At 41.6% G+C, this 21,551-nt stretch overlaps 1 protein-coding gene across 2 annotated transcripts in view; it reads left to right on the top strand.

Moving 5' to 3' along the window:
* Nucleotides 1-21,551, top strand: part of LOC143960202 (uncharacterized) — a 68,972-nt gene that overhangs the window by 31,483 nt on the left and 15,938 nt on the right. Inside the window, exon 3 of one of the 2 annotated variants that reach the window (XM_077468527.1) lies at nucleotides 1,751-1,987. In XM_077468527.1, the coding sequence (XP_077324653.1) occupies nucleotides 1,751-1,987 (237 nt within the window). Of the gene's footprint in view, nucleotides 1-1,750; nucleotides 2,174-21,551 lie in introns of both variants that reach the window. The other variant, XM_077468526.1, reaches the window with a different exon arrangement.

Here is a 21,551-nt window from a genome sequence, read left to right as displayed (position 1 = left end):
GCTGAAGCCCACACATGATCGGAATATCCAATGAAATTATTCTGTCTGACTTTTTTCTGCCGGAAAGTCCAACCACGTGTACACGGCATAAGATGCATAAGTAGACTGTCCCATTCCTAGGAGCAGCCTTACCATAGCATTTTCAAAACTTCAGTTAAAGACTTTACTGTGTAAACTTTATTTTGGAGTAATACTGAATCCTGCACCTCCCTTTTAATCCTTTCCAAAACAATTCCTGGACTCCACTTCACCCTTATATTAAAAATTACAGCTTGAACATCTTTAGCCAGGGGCGATGATAAGCCAGTACAACTGGCCCTGTTGTACTGGGTCCGGTGTCCTCAGTTCAGAAAAGGGGGCCTGTGCAGCCTCATTGATGACCAGTGTGGTGGTAGGGGCAGTTGCAAACACCAATCTCCCTGTATAGCTTTCTATGAACCAGCTGACATCTGCTTATCCTCCTCTCTCTCCCGCAGCTGTCAGCTGCTTCCTTGAAAGCTATACAAGGAGAATGGTGCTTGTAACTGCCCCCACCACTGCACCGACCATCCCTGACTGGTCACCGCATCCTCCTCCGGCTCCCTGCGTCCTCCTCCAGCTCCCTGTGTCCTCCTCCGGCTCCCCGCGTCCTCCTCCGGCTCCCCGCGTCCTCCTCCGGCTCCCCGCGTCCTCCTCCGGCTCCCCGCGTCCTCCACCGGCTCCCCGCATCCTCCACCGGCTCCCTGCGATTCTACAGATCCCTGCAGAAGTATAGACAGTGATGTGGAATACCTAAATCCTCCCCAGCCCCTTGTATACTCAAGTTCTGTTTTTTTTAACCTTCTTATCCCTGAAATGCAGAAGTCCCTTACTTTGCCCCTGTGCGGCAACCAACCCTCCACCCTAGCTCGCACAACCGTCATCACCAATCTCCACCCCCCGAGAGATGGGGGGAGAAGAAGTAGGAAGACAATGTCACGTGACTTTGTGGGCTCAGGGCACAATACTCTGCGCCCCGAGCACACCCTTTAAGCCAATTAGAGCCTCAGGCTCTAATCATGTGCTTCAAAAAAAATCCCCATTGAAATCCATGCGTCAGGCACCCTGCATGTAGATTAGGGGCCTGGTGCATGAACTGGGAGGTGGTCCCTAATGGAGCGGCCGCCACTGTCCAAGAGGGCACCCTTACATTAAATTCTACTGATGTAAACAACGCTAGTTCCTCATCACAGGAAATGTGGAAAGCGCTGTGCTGTCAATCAGAGAGAGCACTCTGCTCTCTCCTTCTATCAGCGAGCTCCTTGATCTGTAGCACAGCCAATTGATGTCTTTGGCTGCTTCTCTCTCTCACAGTCTGAGCTCTGCCATGCAGGCACTGCACAAAGCTAAATACCAATCTAAATCCAGGTACTTACACTGCTTATATTGAACAAAAAATGTTTTTATTAATAAATAGCTAGATATAAAGAGCTAAATTAATGTGGGTCTTTTATATCTGCCTAGACTTCAGCTTTAATTACAAAGTTATATAGCAATAAAAAACATTTATACCTAATTATTTGCCTATAATTCTCCTTTAACTAGGAAGAGTTCCCATCCACTTATGTCAATTGAAAGGTCACTTCGGAAATTGTATGCGGTAGTATAAAAATGTGTCTACTGTAATGTCATCAGCTCGCAATATCTTCTATAAAAAGGTGTAAACATTAGAGTTATATACTTAAAATCTGTATAGCTCCATTTGTTAAAATAAAATGTTTTACCTATCTAGCTCCGCCAACGACTCCACCGACAACCACAAGGAGGACAACGCCCCAAAGGACTCGCCCACCTGTCAGGAAAACTACTCAGCCACCTAAAACTACAAAGGCCATCACGCCAGCAGTTACATCTGTAAAAGCTACAACTCTGCTACCTATAACAGAAATCGTTTCCACACCCCCACCTACACCTGCCAGAACCACCATAGCAGTACCTACAGGTGGGGAAACTATGGAAATTACCACAGGTGAGGAAACTATGGAAATTACCACAGGTGAGGAAACTATGGAAATTACCACAGGTGAGGAAACTACAACTCCACAGCCTACAGCAACAGGATTTACTTCAGCACCAGCTGTTCTAACTACAGTATCATCATTGCCATTATCAAGCCCACTCTACACTACCACCGAAGCACAGCCTCCGAGCACAGGTACAACTCTTTGTCTTCAATTTATATTTCATATATATATATATATGTGTGTGTGTGTGTGTATATATATATATATATATATATATATCCTGTATATCCCTACAGCTGGTAAAATAAGTATCGAACACATCACCATTTTTCTAGGTAAATATTGCAACCCATGCAATTCATACATACAAAGAAACCAAAACAAATGAGTTCAGAAATGAAGTTATGTTTGATAAAATAGAATGACACAGGGAAAAAGTATTAAACGCCCTAACTAAAATGTTTTTAATACTTATATACAGTATAAAACAGAAAAAAAGCTAATGCTGTGTACACACGACCGGTTTTCCTGTCGGAATAAACTCCGAAGGTTTTTCCGATGGAGTTTCGCTGAAACTGTCGCGTGTACACACAATCACACCAAAGTCCGATCGTTAACAACGTGGTGACGTACAGCAGGACTAGAAAAAGGAAGTTCAATAGCCAGTAGCCAATAGCTTCTGTTTTGCACTTGCTTCAAAGCATGTGTCCTTTTTGGTCCATCGGAACAGCATGCAGACGAGCGTTTTTCTCGATATGAATTGGTAGTGTCGGAAATATTTAAAACATGTTCTATTTCTAGGTCCATCAGAATTTTCGGAAAAAAAAGTCCAATGAGGCATACACATGATTGGACATGTTCTGTCGGACATTCCGCTTGTGTGTACGTGGCATAACTGATTGATATAGAAGACTGGAGACCTATTGCCACATCCCATATGTAAAAGCAAAAAAACTTAAAATTCCTCGTGGTCTTTAAAGGCAAGGGTCACACCAAGCATAGGAGTAGAAAAGGAAGTATGATAAAAATATAAATTTTATGACAAATATAAAAATTGAAAAGGGTAGACATGCATATCAGAATTTCAAAAATGAGATATACCATATTTATCGGCGTATAACGCGCACTTTTTTCCCCCATAAAATCAGGGGAAAACCGTGGGTGCGTATTATATGCAGATCCCCGCCGTTTCTAATCTTCCCTGCCGTTCTCGGCGGCTTTTGGCTATTTTCGGCCGCACTTGGTCATTCTCGGCTATTTTCGGCCGCACTTGGTCATTCTCGAGTGCAGCTGAAAATAGCCGAGTCCGGCCGAAAATAGCCAAAAGCCGCTGAGCTCGGCTGAGAGCTACCGAGCGCCGCCGAGATACACAGGACATCCGCTCTGTATCTCGCCAGCGCCATTTTTAAACGGCAAAGACACTGACAAGGCTGCAAATAACATACAAGGCTGCAAATGATTGACAAGGCTGAAATGGAAGGCTGCAAATGACTGACAAGGCTGCAATGGAAGGCTGCAAATGACTGACAAGGCTGCAATGGAAGGCTGCAAATGACTGACAAGGCTGCAAATGACTGACAAGGGTGCAAATGACACTGATAAGGCTGCATTGATGGGCATTTAAATGTAATTTTTTTTCCTTAAACTTCTCTTCTAAAAGTTTTTTTCTTTTAAATTCCCTCCTAAACTTGGGATGCGTGTTATAAGCCGGCTTGTGTTATACGGCGATAAATACGGTACATAGATCACCATGCAATACAGGACTGATATTCAAGGTACGCGATTGTCTGCGGTTCAGTGTTCCACTTGTCAACCAATCAGCTGGAAGATCCCAACATTTTTCGGAATATATATCAAATTCCTTCTTCAAGGGATAATCATAACCGATTGTATTTTCTGGTAATATAATAATAGTATATCAGTGTAGGTTCACATAAACAGATAATATGAGTAATGCTATGTTTATATATATATATATATATATATATATATATATATACACTATTAATATTACTCATATTATTTATTTATGTGAACCTACGCTGATATATTGTTATTATATTAAAAGAAAATACAATCTGTTTTCTTTAAATCTTGAAGGTTCCGTGGGCCTTTTCTATGAACTCCGATCTTTAGTTCTTTCCATAGATTTTTTATTGGATTTAAGTCAGGTGATTGAATGGGCCATTCTAGCAGCTTTATTTTCTTTCTTTGAAAACAATTGAGAGTTTCCTTGGCTTTGTGTTTTGGATCATTGTCTTGCCGAAATGGCCACCCTCGTTTCATCTTCATTATCCTGGCAGATGGCGGCAGATTTTTATCAAAAATGTCTTGGTACATTTTTCCATTCATCCTTCCTTCAACGATATGAAGTTTACCAGTATCATATGTTAAAAAAAAAGCCCCACACCATGATGTGCCCACCTTCAAACTTCACTGTTGGTATGGTTATTTTGGGGTGATTTGACCTCCAAATATGGTGTGTATTATGACATCCAAAGAGTTCAATTTTGGTCTCATCTGAGCAGATTATTTCTCCCAGTATTTCACAGGTTTGTCTACATAGGCGTGTGCACGGGGTGTGCCTGGGCATACCCTAATCATCCCATGCGTGTTAGTATAGCGGTTAGTATTTATTACAGGGAACCACAGAGCACAGATAGTAATACACCAGCCTGGGATCTTTATGCGGACACTGGACTCCTTAACTTCTGCGATAATGGTTTGCGACTACAAGGAGCTGAGGTTTCATTGACGCTCAAAGAGGAGGCTCTGCATGCACAGCTGTAGAAGATTTTTCACTCTCCAGTTTGAGTAAAGCAACCCCTTTGTGTCTGTGGCATCCATTTCTAGAGGCCATGGAGTGGGGATGACAAAGGACCAGGTCAGAGCCTCCTCTTCGAGCCTCCTCTCCTCTTATCGCAGAAGGAGTCCAGTGTCCGTATAAAGATCCCAGGCTGTGGCATTACTATCCGTGCTCTGTGGTTCCCTGTAATAAGGGACCATAGTGGTTTGAAGCTGAGGAGTCCAGTGTTTACACAGGGATCCCGGGCTGGGGTATCAGCCATCTTCGCTCTGTGGCCCCCTGTAATAAGGGACCATAGCGATCTGGTAAGCGGCAGTGCTTGCTGTAGTGGAAGCATTTCTCATCACTTCACGTTTCCTGTGGTGCTGTGTTTGGTGTCCCTTTCAATGAGTTATTTAGCTATATGGACTATATATCCATTTGATTTTTGGATTATTGATCACAATATATGTTTTTTTAATTCGATTGGTCATTTTTGTCACCTATGGACTCATTCTTAATAATTTTTTACTATGTTTATGGTGCAGCATTTTTTAGTATCACCAGTCAGTTGGTTTACTGACACTATGGAGTTATTATAGCTGCAAAGGGTGGGCCAACTCAATATTGAACCCTATGGAGTAAGACTGGGATGCCATTAAAGTTTATGTGCATGTAAAGGCAGGCGTTCCACTACTTTTGACAATATAGTGTATATATGTATATATATATATATATATATACATACACATATATACATACACACACCAGCATGTGCAATAGGCTGCTCATGCCTATGCTTTGCTAAATGTTGTGCGGCAAACTTTAACCACTTTCAGACAGGACCAATTTGCTGGTCAAAGACCAGACCACTTTTTGCGATTCGGCACTGCGTCGTTTGACAATTGCGCGGTCGTGCGACATGGCTCCCAAACAAGATTGACGTCCTTTTTTTCCCACAAATAGAGCTTTCTTTTGGTGGTATTTGATCACCCCTGCGGTTTTTATTTTTTGCGCTATAAACAAAAATAGAGCGACAATTTTGAACAAAACGCATTATTTTTTACTTTTTGTTATAATAAATATCCCCCAAAAATATATAAAAAAACATTTTTTCCCTCAGTTTAGGCCGATACATATTCTTCTACATATTTTTGGTAAAAAAAAAATCGCAATAAGCGATTATTGATTGGTTTGCGCAAAAGTTATAGCGTTTACAAAATAGGGATAGTTTTATAGCATTTTTATTAATAATTTTTTATTCTTTTTTTTTTTACTAGTAATGGCGGCGATCAGCGATTTTTATTGTGACTGCGACATTGTAGGGGACCCATCGGACATTTTTGACACATTTTTGGGACCATTGTCATTTATACAGTAATCACTGCTATATAAATGCAGTGATTCCTGTGTAAATGACACTGGCAGTGAAGGGGTTAACCAGTGGGTGGCAGTGTAGGGGTTAAGTGTTCCTAGGGGTGTGTTACTAACTGTGGGGGGGTTGGGCTTTCATTTAGTGAACACTGATCTCTGCTCCAATCACATGGAGCAGAGATCAGCGTCACTAGTTGCTAGGCAGAATAAAGAAATGCTGTTTAATCGGCATTTCCTCCATTCGGCCGCTCCGTGAGACGATCGCGGAGATGCCGCGGCGATCGAGTCCGCGGGTCCCGACCAGCGCTGGAGCGCGCCGCCGCCGGCGCGCTCTCGATGGCAGGGCGGCATTGAATATTGGACGTACCTGTACGCCAATATGCCTGCCCGTGCCATTCTGTCGACGTACATCGTCGTGCGCTGGTCGGGAAGTGGTTAAACAAGCTTCAACATGCTTTTTCCTTAGCAATGGAGTCTTGCATGGTGAGTGTGCACACAGGAAATTGTGGCTGAGTGCATTACTTATTGTTTTCTTTGAAACAATTGTACCTGCTAATTCCACATCTTTCTGAAGCTCTCCAGTCTCCACAAGTGGTCCATGGCTCTTGGAGAACTCTTCTGATAATTTTTTTTCATCCTTTGCCAGAAATCTTGCAAGGAGCACCTGTGGCTGGTTTATTCTGAAATAATGTTCTTTCCACTTCCAGACATGTGGTGAAAATTTCATGTCAATAGCACCTTTAGAAATATATTTACCTAGAAAAATGGTGATGTATTCAAGACTTATTTTACCTGCTGTAAATCAAAGTGCAATAGTGAAAAAAAGTGCAATCTTCTTGTGTTATAATTCTTGCAATAAAACGTGACTTGTGCTTTCACTCCACCCAACTCCACCCTCCATGGACTGAACTCACTGAAAGTTGTTGATCCCTTGCATATGCCTAGGAAGGTCAATACAGCTGTAAATTATAGACTTATAGACTATATATAAGTATTCCGTCCACCTAGGATTGTTATTCGGCTGCTCCATACATCAACCAAAAGGAAGCCAGAGAATAGCACGCATAGCGTAAAACTTTTTATTTGAAATGTATTCAAAAATTTTATTTAAAATTCCTCCAATAAAATATAACAGTTGCCACTCATAAATATAGTGCCTCACCTGGCACCAGGATCTGCCAAAAGGTTTATGAGACGCTGCCGCTTCAATCCTAATGGGAGCCGTTGTGCGTTCCAAAGAGCGCAATTAATGCAATCGGAAATCTCTAAAAATAGAGAGCAACTGAGCATGTGCAGAGCAAGGTGAGAGAGTATAGTACTGGATATTAAACAGTATAGGCACTTATTTGTAATGTTTTATATAGCTATACCTGCAAAAGAGGCGATCTAGCAGGACTTAATTTTCTCAATAAAGTTCCACTTTAAGAACACACAGAAGGATTCAAGTTCTAACGATGGAACAATTGAGTAAACGGTAAAACCTGGGTGGTGTTGGTGTGAATGTGGGTGGAGTTTGGGAGTGTAAGACATCAGTTTTCCCTTTGAGTGCTGAGCTCCACCAAATGATACAATCCATTTCCTGCAAAATAGACATTAAAATATTCATTAGAGTATTCATAGCTGGACTTTAGCCAGATACATGACACACTAATGCAACCCTCTAACTATTATTACATTTAATTTTAAGCAGTAGAATTTTCCAAATTTGACTAGATGTCAGCCTCTTGTACCGCCTTTACAGCAGAACTTGATAAGGTGTTAGTGCAAGAAGAAAATTGGTGTGCTGCAATGCAAAGAACATGCTCATAGGAGGAGAGAGTAGAGTGACACAGAGATGAGCTAATTTTTCAGGGTCCAGTCACAGGGTAGGGAAGAGACTTGTAAGTGAAATTGAATTTGCAGCAGGAAAATATCAGATCCTCTTCCCAGCCAACCAGAGCTGTGTTGTGTGGCATCAGGCGTAATTTGACTTACGAACAAATTCGACTTAAGAACAAACCTACAGTCCTAGCTCATAACTCGGGGACTGCCTGTACCATGTAGGCAATTCATCTGTTTATTAAACTGGTTCCCTGAACTTCAGCTTGAAAGTAAATGTAAATGCTAATGGGGTGACATTAGATTGCTAAAGCACTGTGTATATCAAACAAGTGCCATCTTGTTTTAACCACTTGCTGACCAGCCCATAGTAAAAATACCCATGACATTAAATACCAGCGTTATGGCGGCAGTTAGCTGCCATAACCCTGGTATTGTTTTTTACTATGGTTGGTTCTCTTTCACATAAAATTGGTCCTGCGGGATCACTTTTACAAGGGTGACCCTCCCGCTGCTTCCGGTTTTACCTGACCCATCAGTTAAGGCTTAAGCGATCTAATGCGGCAGTTAGCTATGAAAAAAGTGAGACCAAGATGGCTGCCATTTATCTCCATGCCCTTGGAGGCCCAGAGAGAAGTCTGACGTCACTTCCGGTTCCCGGGTCATAATAAATTTTTTCTTTTTTTTAAATGTTTTTTTCTTTTGCTTTTAAAGGTAAATGAGACATTCGTGGTCTTTTGACCCCAGATTTCTCAATAAAGAGGACCTAGCCTCCTCTCCCAAAACAGACTTGCAGCTGTAATTGCAGCGAAAGGTGGTCCTACAAAGTATTGATTTAGGGCAGCTGAATACAAATGCATGCCACACTTTTCAGATATTTATTTGTACAAAAAATTGAAATCCATTTATAATTTTTCTTCCACATCACAGTTATTTGTCGCTTTGTGTTGGTCTATCACCTATAATCCCAATAAAATGCAATTCCGTTTTTTTGGTTGTAACATGACAGCATGTGGAAAATTTCAAGGGGTATGAATACTTTTTCAAGTCACTGTAAACTCCAGAGTAAAAAATTTCATTTTGCCAGCATCAAACTGGTGGTATAAGCCCACATTCCATATAGTATACCACGCTGACTGACTCTCAATTAGCAAAAAAAATATGGTTATACGTTCTACCGTTAGGTAGCATAATCTATTCAGCTCTCCATATACAGTATCTTACAAAAGTGAGTACACCCCTCACATTTTTGTAAATATTTTATTATATCTTTTCATGTGACAACACTGAAGAAATTACACTTTGCCACAATGTAAATAGTGAGTGTACAGCTTGTATAACAGTGTACATTTGCTGTCCCTTCAAAATAACTCAACACACAGCCATTAATGTCTAAACCGTTAGAAACAAAGTAAGTACACCTCTAAGTGAAAATGTCCAAATTGGGCCTAATTAGCCATTTTCCCTCCGGGTGTCAGGTGACTTGTTAGTGTTACAATGTCTCAGGTGTGAATGGGGAGCAGATGTGTTAAATTTGGTGTTATTGCTCTCTCTCATACTGGCCACTGGAAGTTCAACATGGCACCTAATGGCAAAGAATTCTCTGAGGATCTGAAAAAAAGAATTGTTGCTCTACATAAATAGTTAGCAAGGTTGAATAAAGACACCAGTCCGTCCAGTTCAACAAGAATGAGTGTGGTTGCGTGTCTACAATTCTCCTTATCTTTGTACATTTTTGTCTAATTAAGATGCTCATCTATTATATTATTATTTATTTAAGGTACTCATATATCACTGTCAATTTATGTAGCACTCCACACATACGTTGCACGCTCACATTGGTCCCTACCGTCAAGGAGCCTGCAATCCAAGGTCCCCAACTCACATTCATATGCTAGGGCCAATTTTGGACAGAAGCCGATTAATCTATCAGCATGACTTTGGCGTGTGGGAGGAAGCCAGAGTACCCAGGGGAAACCCATGCAGGCACAGGGAGAACATGCAAACACATGCAAACCCCAGGTAGGTAGTGTCGTGGTTGGAATACGAACCAGTGACCCTTTTTACTGCTAAGTGAGAGTGCTAGCCACTACACCACTGTGCCGCCCTAAAGATGGCCTAGCCTATAAGAAGATTGCCAAGACCCTGAAACTGAGCTGCAGCATGGTGGCCAAGACTATACAGCGCTTTAACAGGACAGGTTCCACTCAGAATAGGCCTCCCCATGGTCGACCAAAGAAGTTGAGTGCATGTGCTTAGCATCATATCCAGAGGTTGTCTTTGGGAAATAGACGTATGTTTGCTGCTAGCATTGCTGCAGAGGTTGAAGGGGTGGGGGGTCAGCCTGTCAGTGCTCAGACCATACGCCACACACTGCATCAAATTGGTCTGCATAGCTGTTGTCTCAGAAGGAAGCCTCTCCTAAAGATGATGCACAAGAAAGCCTGCAAACAGTTTGCTCAAGACATGCAAACCAATAACATGGATTACTGGAACCATGCCCTGTGGTCTGATGAGACCAAGATAAACTTATTTGGTTCAGATGGTGTCAATTGTGCGTGTGTGACAGCAACAGGTGAAGAGTACAAAGACAAGTGTGTCTTGCCTACAGTCAAGCATGGTGGTGGAGTGTCTTGGTCTGGGGCTGCAACGGTGCTGGGGAGCTACAGCTTGTTGAGGGAACCCTTAATGCCAACATGTACTGTGACATACTAAAGCAGAGCATAATCCCCTCCCTTCGGAGACTGGGTCGCAGGGCAGTATTCCAACATGATAACGACCTAAAACACACCTCCAAGATGACCATCCTTGCTAAAGAAGCTGAGGGTAAAGGTGATGGACTGTCCAAGCATGTCTCCAGACACCCTATTGAGCATCTCTGGGGCATCCTCAAACGGAAGGTGAAGGAGCGCAAGGTCTCTAATATCCACCAGCTCCGTGATGTCCTCATGGAGGAGTGGGAGAGGACTTCAGTGGCAACCTGTGAAGCTCTGGTGAACTCCATGGACAAGAGGGCTAAGGTAGTGATGGAAAAAAATGGTGGCCACACAAAATATTGACACTTTGGGCCCAATTTGGACATTTTCACTTAGGGGTGTACTCACTTTTGTTGCCAGAACATTGTTTAGACATTAATGGATATGTTTTTAGTTATTTTGAGGGAACAGCAAATTTACACTGTTATACAAGCTGTACACTCACTACTTTACATTGTAGCAAATTATAATGATATAATACAATATTTACAAAAATGTGAGGGGTGTACTCACTTTTATGAGATACTGTATATTGGCAAAAATTACATTTGCAGCATGGTGCTGGGCTAGTGAGTCTGCTGGGTCTTTTAACACACGGAGTGAAATAATGGTTGTGGACTAACTGATCTTTGAAAGATTCAGGATAACTTTTTACAAATTTAGACACTGTATCATCTGCCTCTAAAGAGCTACCAGAATTTTTCATGATTTGATGGACTTGATTATGCTGCCCAGGGTACCGCGTAATAAGTCTTATGCTTTGACTATTGATTATAGGAGGACCCTAGAAGAAAGGATACAAGTACCCCCCGGTACAATGGGTCTTTTAAGGCGAACAAAAGAAAACCTATATTATAAAAGTATTATTTATTTAGAAAAATGTTTAAAAAGCATGTACAAAAATATGATAGTAATCTACACAGTACATTTTGTGCAAAACAAAGGATTTACACATAAATACATTCTTTACAAATATTCAAAGATGAGTATGATTTACTCCATTAGCCTGACATGTTTCAGGAAAATATCCCTTCTTCAGAGGCGTTTTTTTTTGGGAAGGATTTATGAATATATTCTTAAAAAAAGTGAAAACAATTTTTAACAAAGATGTTTTTTAGGCAGAGTCAACATTATAATATCTGAGCATGTCTTCAAAAAATGTGATATGATCAAGAAATGTGATAGAGGTATCACTAAAAGTCATTGTGAAATAAAGATTAGGGACATTTTTGTTCTTAGCTTGTATGAAAGCTTGCAAACTGCTGTCCCATACCATCAGTATGTCCTCTATATACCTAAACCATGCCACCACATGGGTGATATAAGACGACACACTGTTAGCAATGCTATATTCAATTTATAATATTTCTCTTTGTGGTTCACCACTGTATATTTATGCTTTGACTATTGGGTCGACATTTTTTATTATGTATCAATGATTCTCTGCATTTGCCATTTGCTCTCTGATATGCCTTTTTAGGAACGACCTCCTATATCCCCTATTTAATAAACGCTCCTATAAGGCCTTTTCTTCTATTTCAAAAGCCTTTTGTTTAGAGCAGTTTCTATATATAGTGGAACCTAAGGTATTGTCTCCATTAATAAATTTGAATGTCCAGGAAATTGATAACGCTCTGTTGATATGACATTGTGAATTTTATATTATAGCTATTGTCTTTTAGAACCTCCAAAAAGGCTTGTAGCCCCATCAAAGATATCAATTGTCGCCATATCAATATTTTACTTAAACCATCCTATAAGTCATCTTTTGAAAAAAAGGTCCCGCTCCCACCCCCTCAGGTACATCTTTGCATACGATGGGGCACAGCGAGTCCCCATCGCAACCCCCTGCACCTAGAGGTAGTGGGAGTGCCTGAACATGAAAACATTGTTTGTTAAGATGAACCACTAAAGATCCAAAACAAACTGATTGTATGGACCTGCCGTAATGCCATGTTCTGATAGGAAGCCCCCCACAACTCGCATCCCCCAATAATGGGGAATGGAGTTGTAGAGGGCCTCCACATCAATAGCCTCTAGCCAGGCTCCCTCTGATACATCCACACCATCTAGGACTGGAATGAGATCCCTCATGTCCTGGATGTATGAAGCCAAGGCCATAACATGGGGCCGCAAATAGTCATCCACCAATTCGCTGGCAAATTCTGTCAGGCACCCATTACCTGACATCGCATCAGCCTGCCCAGTGGTTTGATCAAACTTTTGTGTATTTTAGGTAAGGCCTATATAGTAGGAGTTTTGAGTTCTTTAACATTCAAATGTGCTTGGGTTATTAAACTTCTATATTTATTTGTCATCCACTCAAGAATTATTTATGATTTCTTCCTATATTATTCATCATTGTTTAGAATATCTAGAACCATTTGTTCATATTGGGTGGAATCCATCACTACAATGTTCCCACCCTTGTCTGATGGCTTTATGATAATCTGTGAATTATCTTTCAGACTTGCAACTGCAAGTTTTTTGGGCTGGACTAAGGTTTGATGCTACGAAATCCTTCCATTTTTGATTTCTTTAATTACTGGTTGTGTAAATGCCCGAATGTTGGGATTGGCCTGGAGAAGAGGAAATTACAGAGATTTGGGTTTATAGAGCTGGGAAGGAGGAAAACAAATCTCCCTGGAGGAGCCACCCAGTGGGGAAAACAAATCATCATTCTCAACCTCAGTAAAGGTGGCTCACCCGGGGGGATTGCGCTCCTCCCACAGCTCCATTAAATCATTGACTTTATGCCCTCCAATGTAAAATCCTGCCACAAATCATTAGAAGAGCGTAGCTTAAGTGGATCATAATTTTTGTCATATATAACCTTGTATATATAAAAACAACCGCACTTACGTTACTTCCGGGTACGATAGTGGCTGTGGGTGTTTGTAGAGCGCAGCTGAAACGCACAATGTTAGCGTTACTCCACAACCCTAGAAGCCATCTATGCTTGTCCCGTAGATGTAGATTGGGTTTTTGAGGACTTTTTATCTTTATTTGTGGAAAACCTGCTTTTTACAATTTTTTTCATGGATTTTTTACGATTTTTGTTAGCGCTTTTTATATAACATATACTTTTTATAATAAATATTTTTCCAAAAACCTTTTACTACACTATGGGAGGCCTTATTTTTTCTCGTATGCATATCCTTGGCTGCATGGGAGAGTGGTGACAGCAAGAAGTTGCATACTACTACAGCTGGGAGATCTGCCCCCTGAGCACATCAGGTGTATCTGGATCCAGGAGGTGTAACGGATCCAGGAGCGAGATACCCTTGGATGATCTATAACAGCTGAATATCAGATGCTTAGGATTATAACATCATCTGGGCACCAACCCTCCTTAAATGCATAATACCCCTGTAGGGGTCACTGCAGCTGGTAAGTGAGGAACCACAAGCGGGAGAAGGACATCAGCTGGATATTTTCCTCACTGCAATAGGAAGTCACTGAGTACTTTATAATCACCAAAGACTTTGGTTTTGCTAGCACTGCATGGTTTTGGACGTTATAATCTGGACTTGGTTCATTTATTTATCTTAAAACAAAAAGGAGAAACACCCCAAAAGGGATGGGACTTTAAGGGCAACAATGTATAATAATAAAAAATGTGTTTTATTTAAAAAAAAACATATATAAATACAAAAATAATTACAACAATACTCTAGAAGGATAAAAACAAAGAAGGTGATATTGGTAGGTTCTCATGTAAATCTGGACAGCCCGACGCGATTCGGGGCCAATTATATCCCTTCGTATGGGGCTTGTCAGGAAAAGAGGCATACTGTATAACAAAAATTCAAAAGAACATTCATAAGTAATACAAACAAATTCACATAGTCTTTTGCTAACAGTTGAAAATTAAAACACAGTGTGGCAAGTAACAAAATATACAACATAGCATGTAAACAACATATCCATAGCACACAAAATAGGTGTTGACTGTCAGACCAATGGCCAAAAAGCGACCGTGACCAGCACCCAGTTGCCAGTGCGGTACCCCCACTTATCCACACAATTCTTCCAATAGCGCAATGTAACAACAAAACTGTATTCTTTAGATAGATAATAATGGTGTGTCAACGGACTTATAAGGGCTCTATGAACACCAGTCTATAAAAGGAGTATTAATATTTTTTAAGCCGACAAGGCTAGTACAAATGAAACATTACATGTGACATGAACACAATTATTTAGAGCAAAAAAATATGTATGTATATATTGCCCAACTCTGCCTAAGCTTCCGCCCAAGAGAAAGAGAAAAGGGGGGAGCAGGTTATGGAACAACAGACCTCAGCCAGAAAGGAGGACACACAGAGGGCACTAATCTACAAAAAGATCTGGCATAAAGGAATAGCAAAAGAACGTTTTCTGAGTATAAGTATGTGAAATAAATCCACAAGGGGAACAGGCTGCCGGACATAATCACCGAGCAACATGTACCCACAGAACAACAAGTAAAGAAAAAGTTTGAAAAGTAAAGCTGTACCTTATGCAGATGAATAGTCTCATACATGTATCAGCATGATGCACGTCTGTCTCTGCCGTCTGAGCAGTGACAGGACGAGTGCATAACATGCTTGCATGCTCCAAAAACATCAATGGCATGTAATATCATTGCACACAGGGCCGCGCAACTGACACGCAGACATCACCCCTGTAAGGGGATGCCGCCGCGCGCATATGCAAAACCATCACGCGCGGCAAATATGTCGGACATTATCTACGTAGCGGCGCACAGCCATGCGCACGCCCCGAGCCACGCCGCCAAGAGAAAATGCCTAACAGTTGCGCACAACAATGAGCAACAAACACGTCAGGCGCCATCTCCACAGCAGTGTACAACCGTAGACATGTTCCTTTGTCATATGTTGAAAAACAATGAAAAAGGAAAAAAGGAGGTAAAGTATATAAAAGCAGAAGAGTATTAATGCAAGTAAATTACCAAAAGCAAGAAATGAGCATTAATGACACAGCAGTGGTGGACAATAAGAATAGGAGTAAGTAATAGAAAAGAGTAAGAGTGAATGAATGAATGAATGAAATACTTGTATAGCGCACAATGCGAACTAAATCGCCTCTAGGCGCTGTGGCGAGCTTTGATCATCTGCTAAAAGAGGAAGGTCTTGAGTTTTTTCCTAAAAGCCAGGTGATTTTCTTCCAGGCGGATGTTGATTGGTAGAGCATTCCATAGCCGAGGCCCTTGGACAGCGAATCTCCGATCCCCCTTGGATTTATACCGGGCTTTGGGCATGAGGAGGAGGTTTTTGTTGGCTGATCGAAGACTGCAGTTTGGTGTGTAATGATTTTTTTTTTCCATTAGGTATTGCGGAGCTTCTCTATGCACGCATTTGTGGGTGAGGCAAAGGGTCTTGAACTTGATACGATTTTTTACGGTTAGCCAATGTAAACTCCTCAGCAAAGGAGAGATGGATTCCCAGGGTTTTTTTTCCTGTTATCAGCCTTGCCGCCGTGTTTTGGATCAGTTGTAATCGCGCAAGTTGATATTGTGGTAATCCTATGTAAAGCGAGTTTGCGTAGTTCAGTCGTGAATTAATGATTGTTCCAACTACCACTGCTTTGTCATTCTTTGGGATAAAAGGGATGAGTCTGTGAAGCATACGCAGCAGATGGTGAGATCCACTGACTACTGCTCCTATTTGCGCATCCATTGACATTTGTGCATCTAAAATAACCCCAAGACTCTTGGCTTTGGTCTTTGGGGAGATAGTCTGATCAAAGACGGTTGGTGGAGACCAGGAGGTTTTGGTTACGGGATTATGATTTGCGTGTAAGATAAGAAACTCTGTCTTTAATTCGTTCAGCTGCAGGGAGTTAGTGGTCATCCAGTCCTCTATTGATTTGAGGTAGTTTTCAAGTTGTTGTTGGTGATCTTTTTTTCCTTTGATCCGGAAATAAAGTTGCATGTCGTCAGCGTAAGAGTGGAAGCAGAGATCTGAGCATCTGATGATTTGAATGAGTGGGCGAATGTAAATGTTGAAGAGAATGGGTGACAAAGGAGAGCCTTGAGGGACTACACAGGTGACTGCCCAAGTTTCGGAGAGGAATTTTCCTAGTTTCAATGTCTGTGAACGATTTCCTAGGAAGGACGCGGACCATTGGAGATCTATGTCTTGGACTCCGGCTACTTCTGTGAGGCGGACGAGTACAGTATTGTGATCTACTGTATCAAACGCTGCACTTAGGTCTAGCAGTACGAGGAGACAGGGCTCTCCGTCATCTGCTGCTTCGAGGGCGTTGTCCCAAATCTTAAGGAGTGCTGTTTCTGCTCCATGACCGGGGCGGAAGCCTGATTGCAGCGGGTCCAGGAGTTTGTGAGTATCCAGGTGGAGTTGTAGCTGATGTACTACAGCTTTCTCCATGATCTTAGAAATGGTGTTGAGGCTTGTAATTGGCCTACGGTTGTTTGGATCCTGAGGGTCCAGGTTTGGTTTCTTGAGTAGAGGTTTGACGATGCCTTGTTTGAGGATGCTGGGAACAATCCCTTCGTGGAATGATCGGTTTATGAGGTGGGTTATGGTTGGAGCCACGATGTTGGAGCATTCTTTCAGTAGTTTTGTGGGGATGATGTCAATAGGTGAGGTACTGTCACGCAGTTTATTAATGATGTTTTTTTGCGGTGTCTACGGTAATTGGGGATAGTGAAAATTTTGACGGTTGCGGTATGTTGGTGCATCCTCTTTATGTATTTGCTGGCTGAGGTCGGAAGTTTTCTTCTGACAAATTGTTTCCCTGATGGTTTTGACAGTTTGTCGCAGTAATCCTGGGATTCACTTTCTGGGGGTTCTAGGCACACCTGATTGATTGATTGATTGATTGACTAGTTTAAACAGTTCCCGTGATTGGTTTGTGGCCGTTGAGATTGTATATGAGAAGTGGTCCTTTTTGGCTTTGAAGATTGCTTTCCGATAATTCTCTGTGAGACCTTTGTAGTTAAAGTGGTTTTCCTCAGTGGGATTTCTTCTCCATGTTCTTTCCGCTCTTCTGCGTTCTTGCTTTAGTATGGCGAGGGAGCTCTTAAACCATCCAGAGTTTTTTTCCCTGATGAGAACCCTGCGTTTTGATGCTACCGAGTCTGCTGATTGCAGCAATGCCCTGTTCAGGGAGTTGAGTGTTTCCTCCGTAGAGTGGTTTAAGGTTATTGTAGTTATCTTGTTGGACAGAGTGGATTTGAAGGATTCGGAGTACAGTTTTTTATGCAATGATGCTGGTAGCGATTTTGAATTTGATGGCGTGGTGATCCATCCATGGCAGTGTTATGTTGTCGAGTATGTTGACGTCAATGTTCTGTTTGAAAATGAGGTCCAGGGTGTGTCCTGACCCATGCGTGGGAGTCTTTATCAGTTGCTGGAGACCCAGTTCTTCTAGTTGATTGATGCAGGCAGTCGCGATGGGGTCTTTGGGCTCGTTTGCCCAAAGGTTGAAATCTCCGAGTGCCAGGAAATTTTTGAATTTTAGGGTGTGCATTGTGAAGGATTCCGTGAGGGGTGAAAGCAGCTTGGACTATGGTCCAAGAGTAAGAATAAGGTAAGAGTAAGAATAAGATTTTCTATTTATTTGTAATGCCCTGGTATTCAAAAGGACATAGAGCTGTGATCATAGTTCTTTTTCACATCCAACAGAAGAAAAGCCCTCCAGGAAGGGCCTGAAACTGAGTTGCTCATTGAGTCCGGGGGGTGAGGTGGCCCCAAGGTCCGCAATCCAACGTGTCTCCCACTGGAAGAGGACCTTGTTCCAATCCCCACCCCTCAGACTCGGATGAACCATATCGAGAATCAAAAATCTGATCCCCGGAAACCTGCCTTGATGCTTATCAATGACATGTCTCCCCAGAGGAAGCTCAGGATTAGCCATCCTCATAGAGGTGACATGTCTAGATGCTCTTTGATGGAATTTTAGTTTTGTTTTGCCAACACAGAACTGTTGACAATGGCATATCAGAAGGTACACCACCCCCTTCGTCTTACAATTTGAAAAAGTGATGTGGCTTGTATGGTCGTCCACTGGGGAGAAGCATATTTTGTCTGGTTTCCATATATTGACAGATGGGACATCCACCACATCTGAATGTCCCAAACCTCTTGCAAGGTTCCCTTCGAAATTCACCCACATATTCACTTTGGACCAATTGGTCCATGAGTGAGGAGGACCGGCGATATGTGATCACTGGCTTCAACTATATATATGGGGGCACAACGTGGGATCTGAATGTAGAAGATACCAAAATTTCTCAATGATAGTGGCAACTGCCTTATGTTGGTTGCTGTACCTAGTGATGACTCTAACAGGCTGTGTATCACGTTGTTTCTCCTTTTTGTTAAAGAGCAATTGATGTCTTGTGTGTCTATTAGCCCGTTTCAAAGCCCTCTTGAGGGAGGTATGGGAATAACCTCTCTTCAAAAGTCTATCTCACAAGGCACCTGCTGCTTGTAAGAAAGAATCTTGATCAGAACAATTCTGCTTAAGCCTGACATACTGGCTGTACGGGATGGAATGTAGAAGTGGCTGTGGATGAGAACTGGAGGCCTGCAAGATTGTGTTACCCACCGTGGGCTTACAGTAGAGCCCACTGGACAGGCTACCATCCTAGTTTTTAGATATGGTGACATCCAAAAATGTTATACTTGATTTACTGTGTGTGACAGTGAATTTTAAATTAAAGTCATTTTGGTTCATCACCAACTCCTCCAACTCACATACAGAGCCCTCCCAAAATAGTAAGATGCCATGTATGTAGGGGAACCAGGCTGCTTCATGACGAGTGAGGTGCCTGAAGGATTGATCGGCTAAAAATGACTGCTCCCACTCCCCCAGGTACAGGTTAGCGTATAATGGGGCACAAGAAGTCCCCATCGCCACCCCCTGCACCTGGAGGTAGTGGCAGCCATCAAAGGAGAACACATTGTGGGAAAGTATGAATTCCAGGGCCATGATAATCAATTCCTGCAATTTCACATTGCCTCTACAACTTTGGGTAATTCCATGCCTTATAGCTGCTAGTCCTAAATGATGAGGAATAGAGCTATAAAGAGCTTCGATGTCTATGGCTACCAACAAGGCATGTTGTGATACATGAAGACCCTCCAAGTTCTGAAGGAGGTGTATCGTGTCACGTACAAAGGACGGTAACTTTGTAACAAGGGGACTTAGAAATGTATGCAAGTATAAACTCAAATTTTCACTGATCGATCCATTACCCGATATTATGGGCCTGCCCGGGGGAGATCCCAAGTCCTTATTTATCTCACATTTGCATATATTTTATAATTTATCTATTCATTTTTCATGCAATATTTTTTATGTGATTTATTGGTGTTACTTCTGGCACTGTATGAATATCACGGCTTATTATCATGTTGTTTATATTTGGTATGTCACATGGTACACTTATGACACATGTACATTGTAGCAACTAAGGAGTTTAGCACTCTGTAAGGTGACTTAGTATTTTCTTTGTCGCTTTTCAGACTTTTTGTCTATCACATTTATTTGGTTTAGCCACATCACTATTTATTATATTTAATTGATAAGACTGTCGTTTCTCACTATATAGGGAGCGCCGTATTACTCTTTTATATATTTTTATATAACCTTGTACATAAGTTTGCGGGCAAACAAATGAACATCCTTTATCAATTCAAATTGGTCAATTTTCTGTGTTGGACAGAAGGTCAGAGCAAGGGACAAAACCTCCACCTAATCATCGGTCAAAGGGTGCGAAGAAAGATTAATTACCTTAAGTTTGCTTGATTTGGAGGTGTTTTTGATTTCAAAGTTTCTACATCGGGGACCTTCTTGGGGTCCAGTGCTGGTGGTTAAAAAATGGGGGCTGTGCGCAAATCACCCACTATTGTGTTGGTGTTAGATGGGCTTACCTTCGAAAGAGGTGCTTGGAAAGAAGTAGAAGGTGCTGTAGCCATATCACCAGAATTGTTAGAAAAGGTTTGAGAAGGTGCCGTGCTAGAAGTGGAGGAACGAGAGGCATTCCGTCCTCGTGCTGAGTTTGAAGTGCGTTTAGGTACTGACATTTAAAGGCCTTCACCCTCATTTTTCAGTTTTCGTGATCCTTTCATACCAAATGAGCGATAATGTATAGTAACCTGGGAAGATGATATAGAAGACAAAGAGGATCTATCATTAGGGTCATTAGCTGAATTTGCTTGGTACCAGAATTTTATGTTACATATCAATGTTTTCTTCCCCCTTCCTGGGTCCATTTATAAGCTTAATTTAAATCATAGTTCTAGTTGTCCCAAGTGAATTTTTTCTCCTTATTTTTTAGAAGGTCACTGACATAGGATTCCAAGTGTGATTTCAATGTCACCTCACGTTGGCTAAAGGCGGAGTTTGAAGTCAAATTTGCATTATCAGTGTACAGTTTTTCAATTTCCTAGTCACCTTCTCCAACTCATTGGAGTAGTGTTGACATAGTAAATCATCCTGCATGAGAATGCTTGCAAATTATTTTCCCATTCAATTTTGAGATCAGACTCCATCTTTTTAACATTCGGAGACCTCATGGGGAGATTTTTCCATCTATGTATTTTTGTCAGGGCAGTTTTCTGGATGGTGACAATAGTGGACCATGCTTGTGCAATGTGTCCTAAGCCAACCAATTGTAGTCTTCATCAGAAGCTTTTGTGACCAGGTGACAACACCTCATTACATTTGGGAGACATAGACAGCATGTTGTCACCATAAATGGGAAAGACCCAATCAAGGATCTTTATGGATGAATCCACAGGTATTAGTTGTAATTAAAGTTGCAGATTTAAAAATACTGAAAATTACTTTTGAAATTACATT

Source organism: Lithobates pipiens, unplaced genomic scaffold (assembly GCF_037356315.1).
Source record: "Lithobates pipiens isolate NorthernLeopardFrog02 unplaced genomic scaffold, aLitPip1_a1.2 Scaffold_8, whole genome shotgun sequence".
Classification (NCBI taxonomy): domain Eukaryota; kingdom Metazoa; phylum Chordata; class Amphibia; order Anura; family Ranidae; genus Lithobates; species Lithobates pipiens.
Note: the sequence above shows the minus strand (reverse complement) of the source record. Positions and strands in the feature narration are given on the sequence as shown.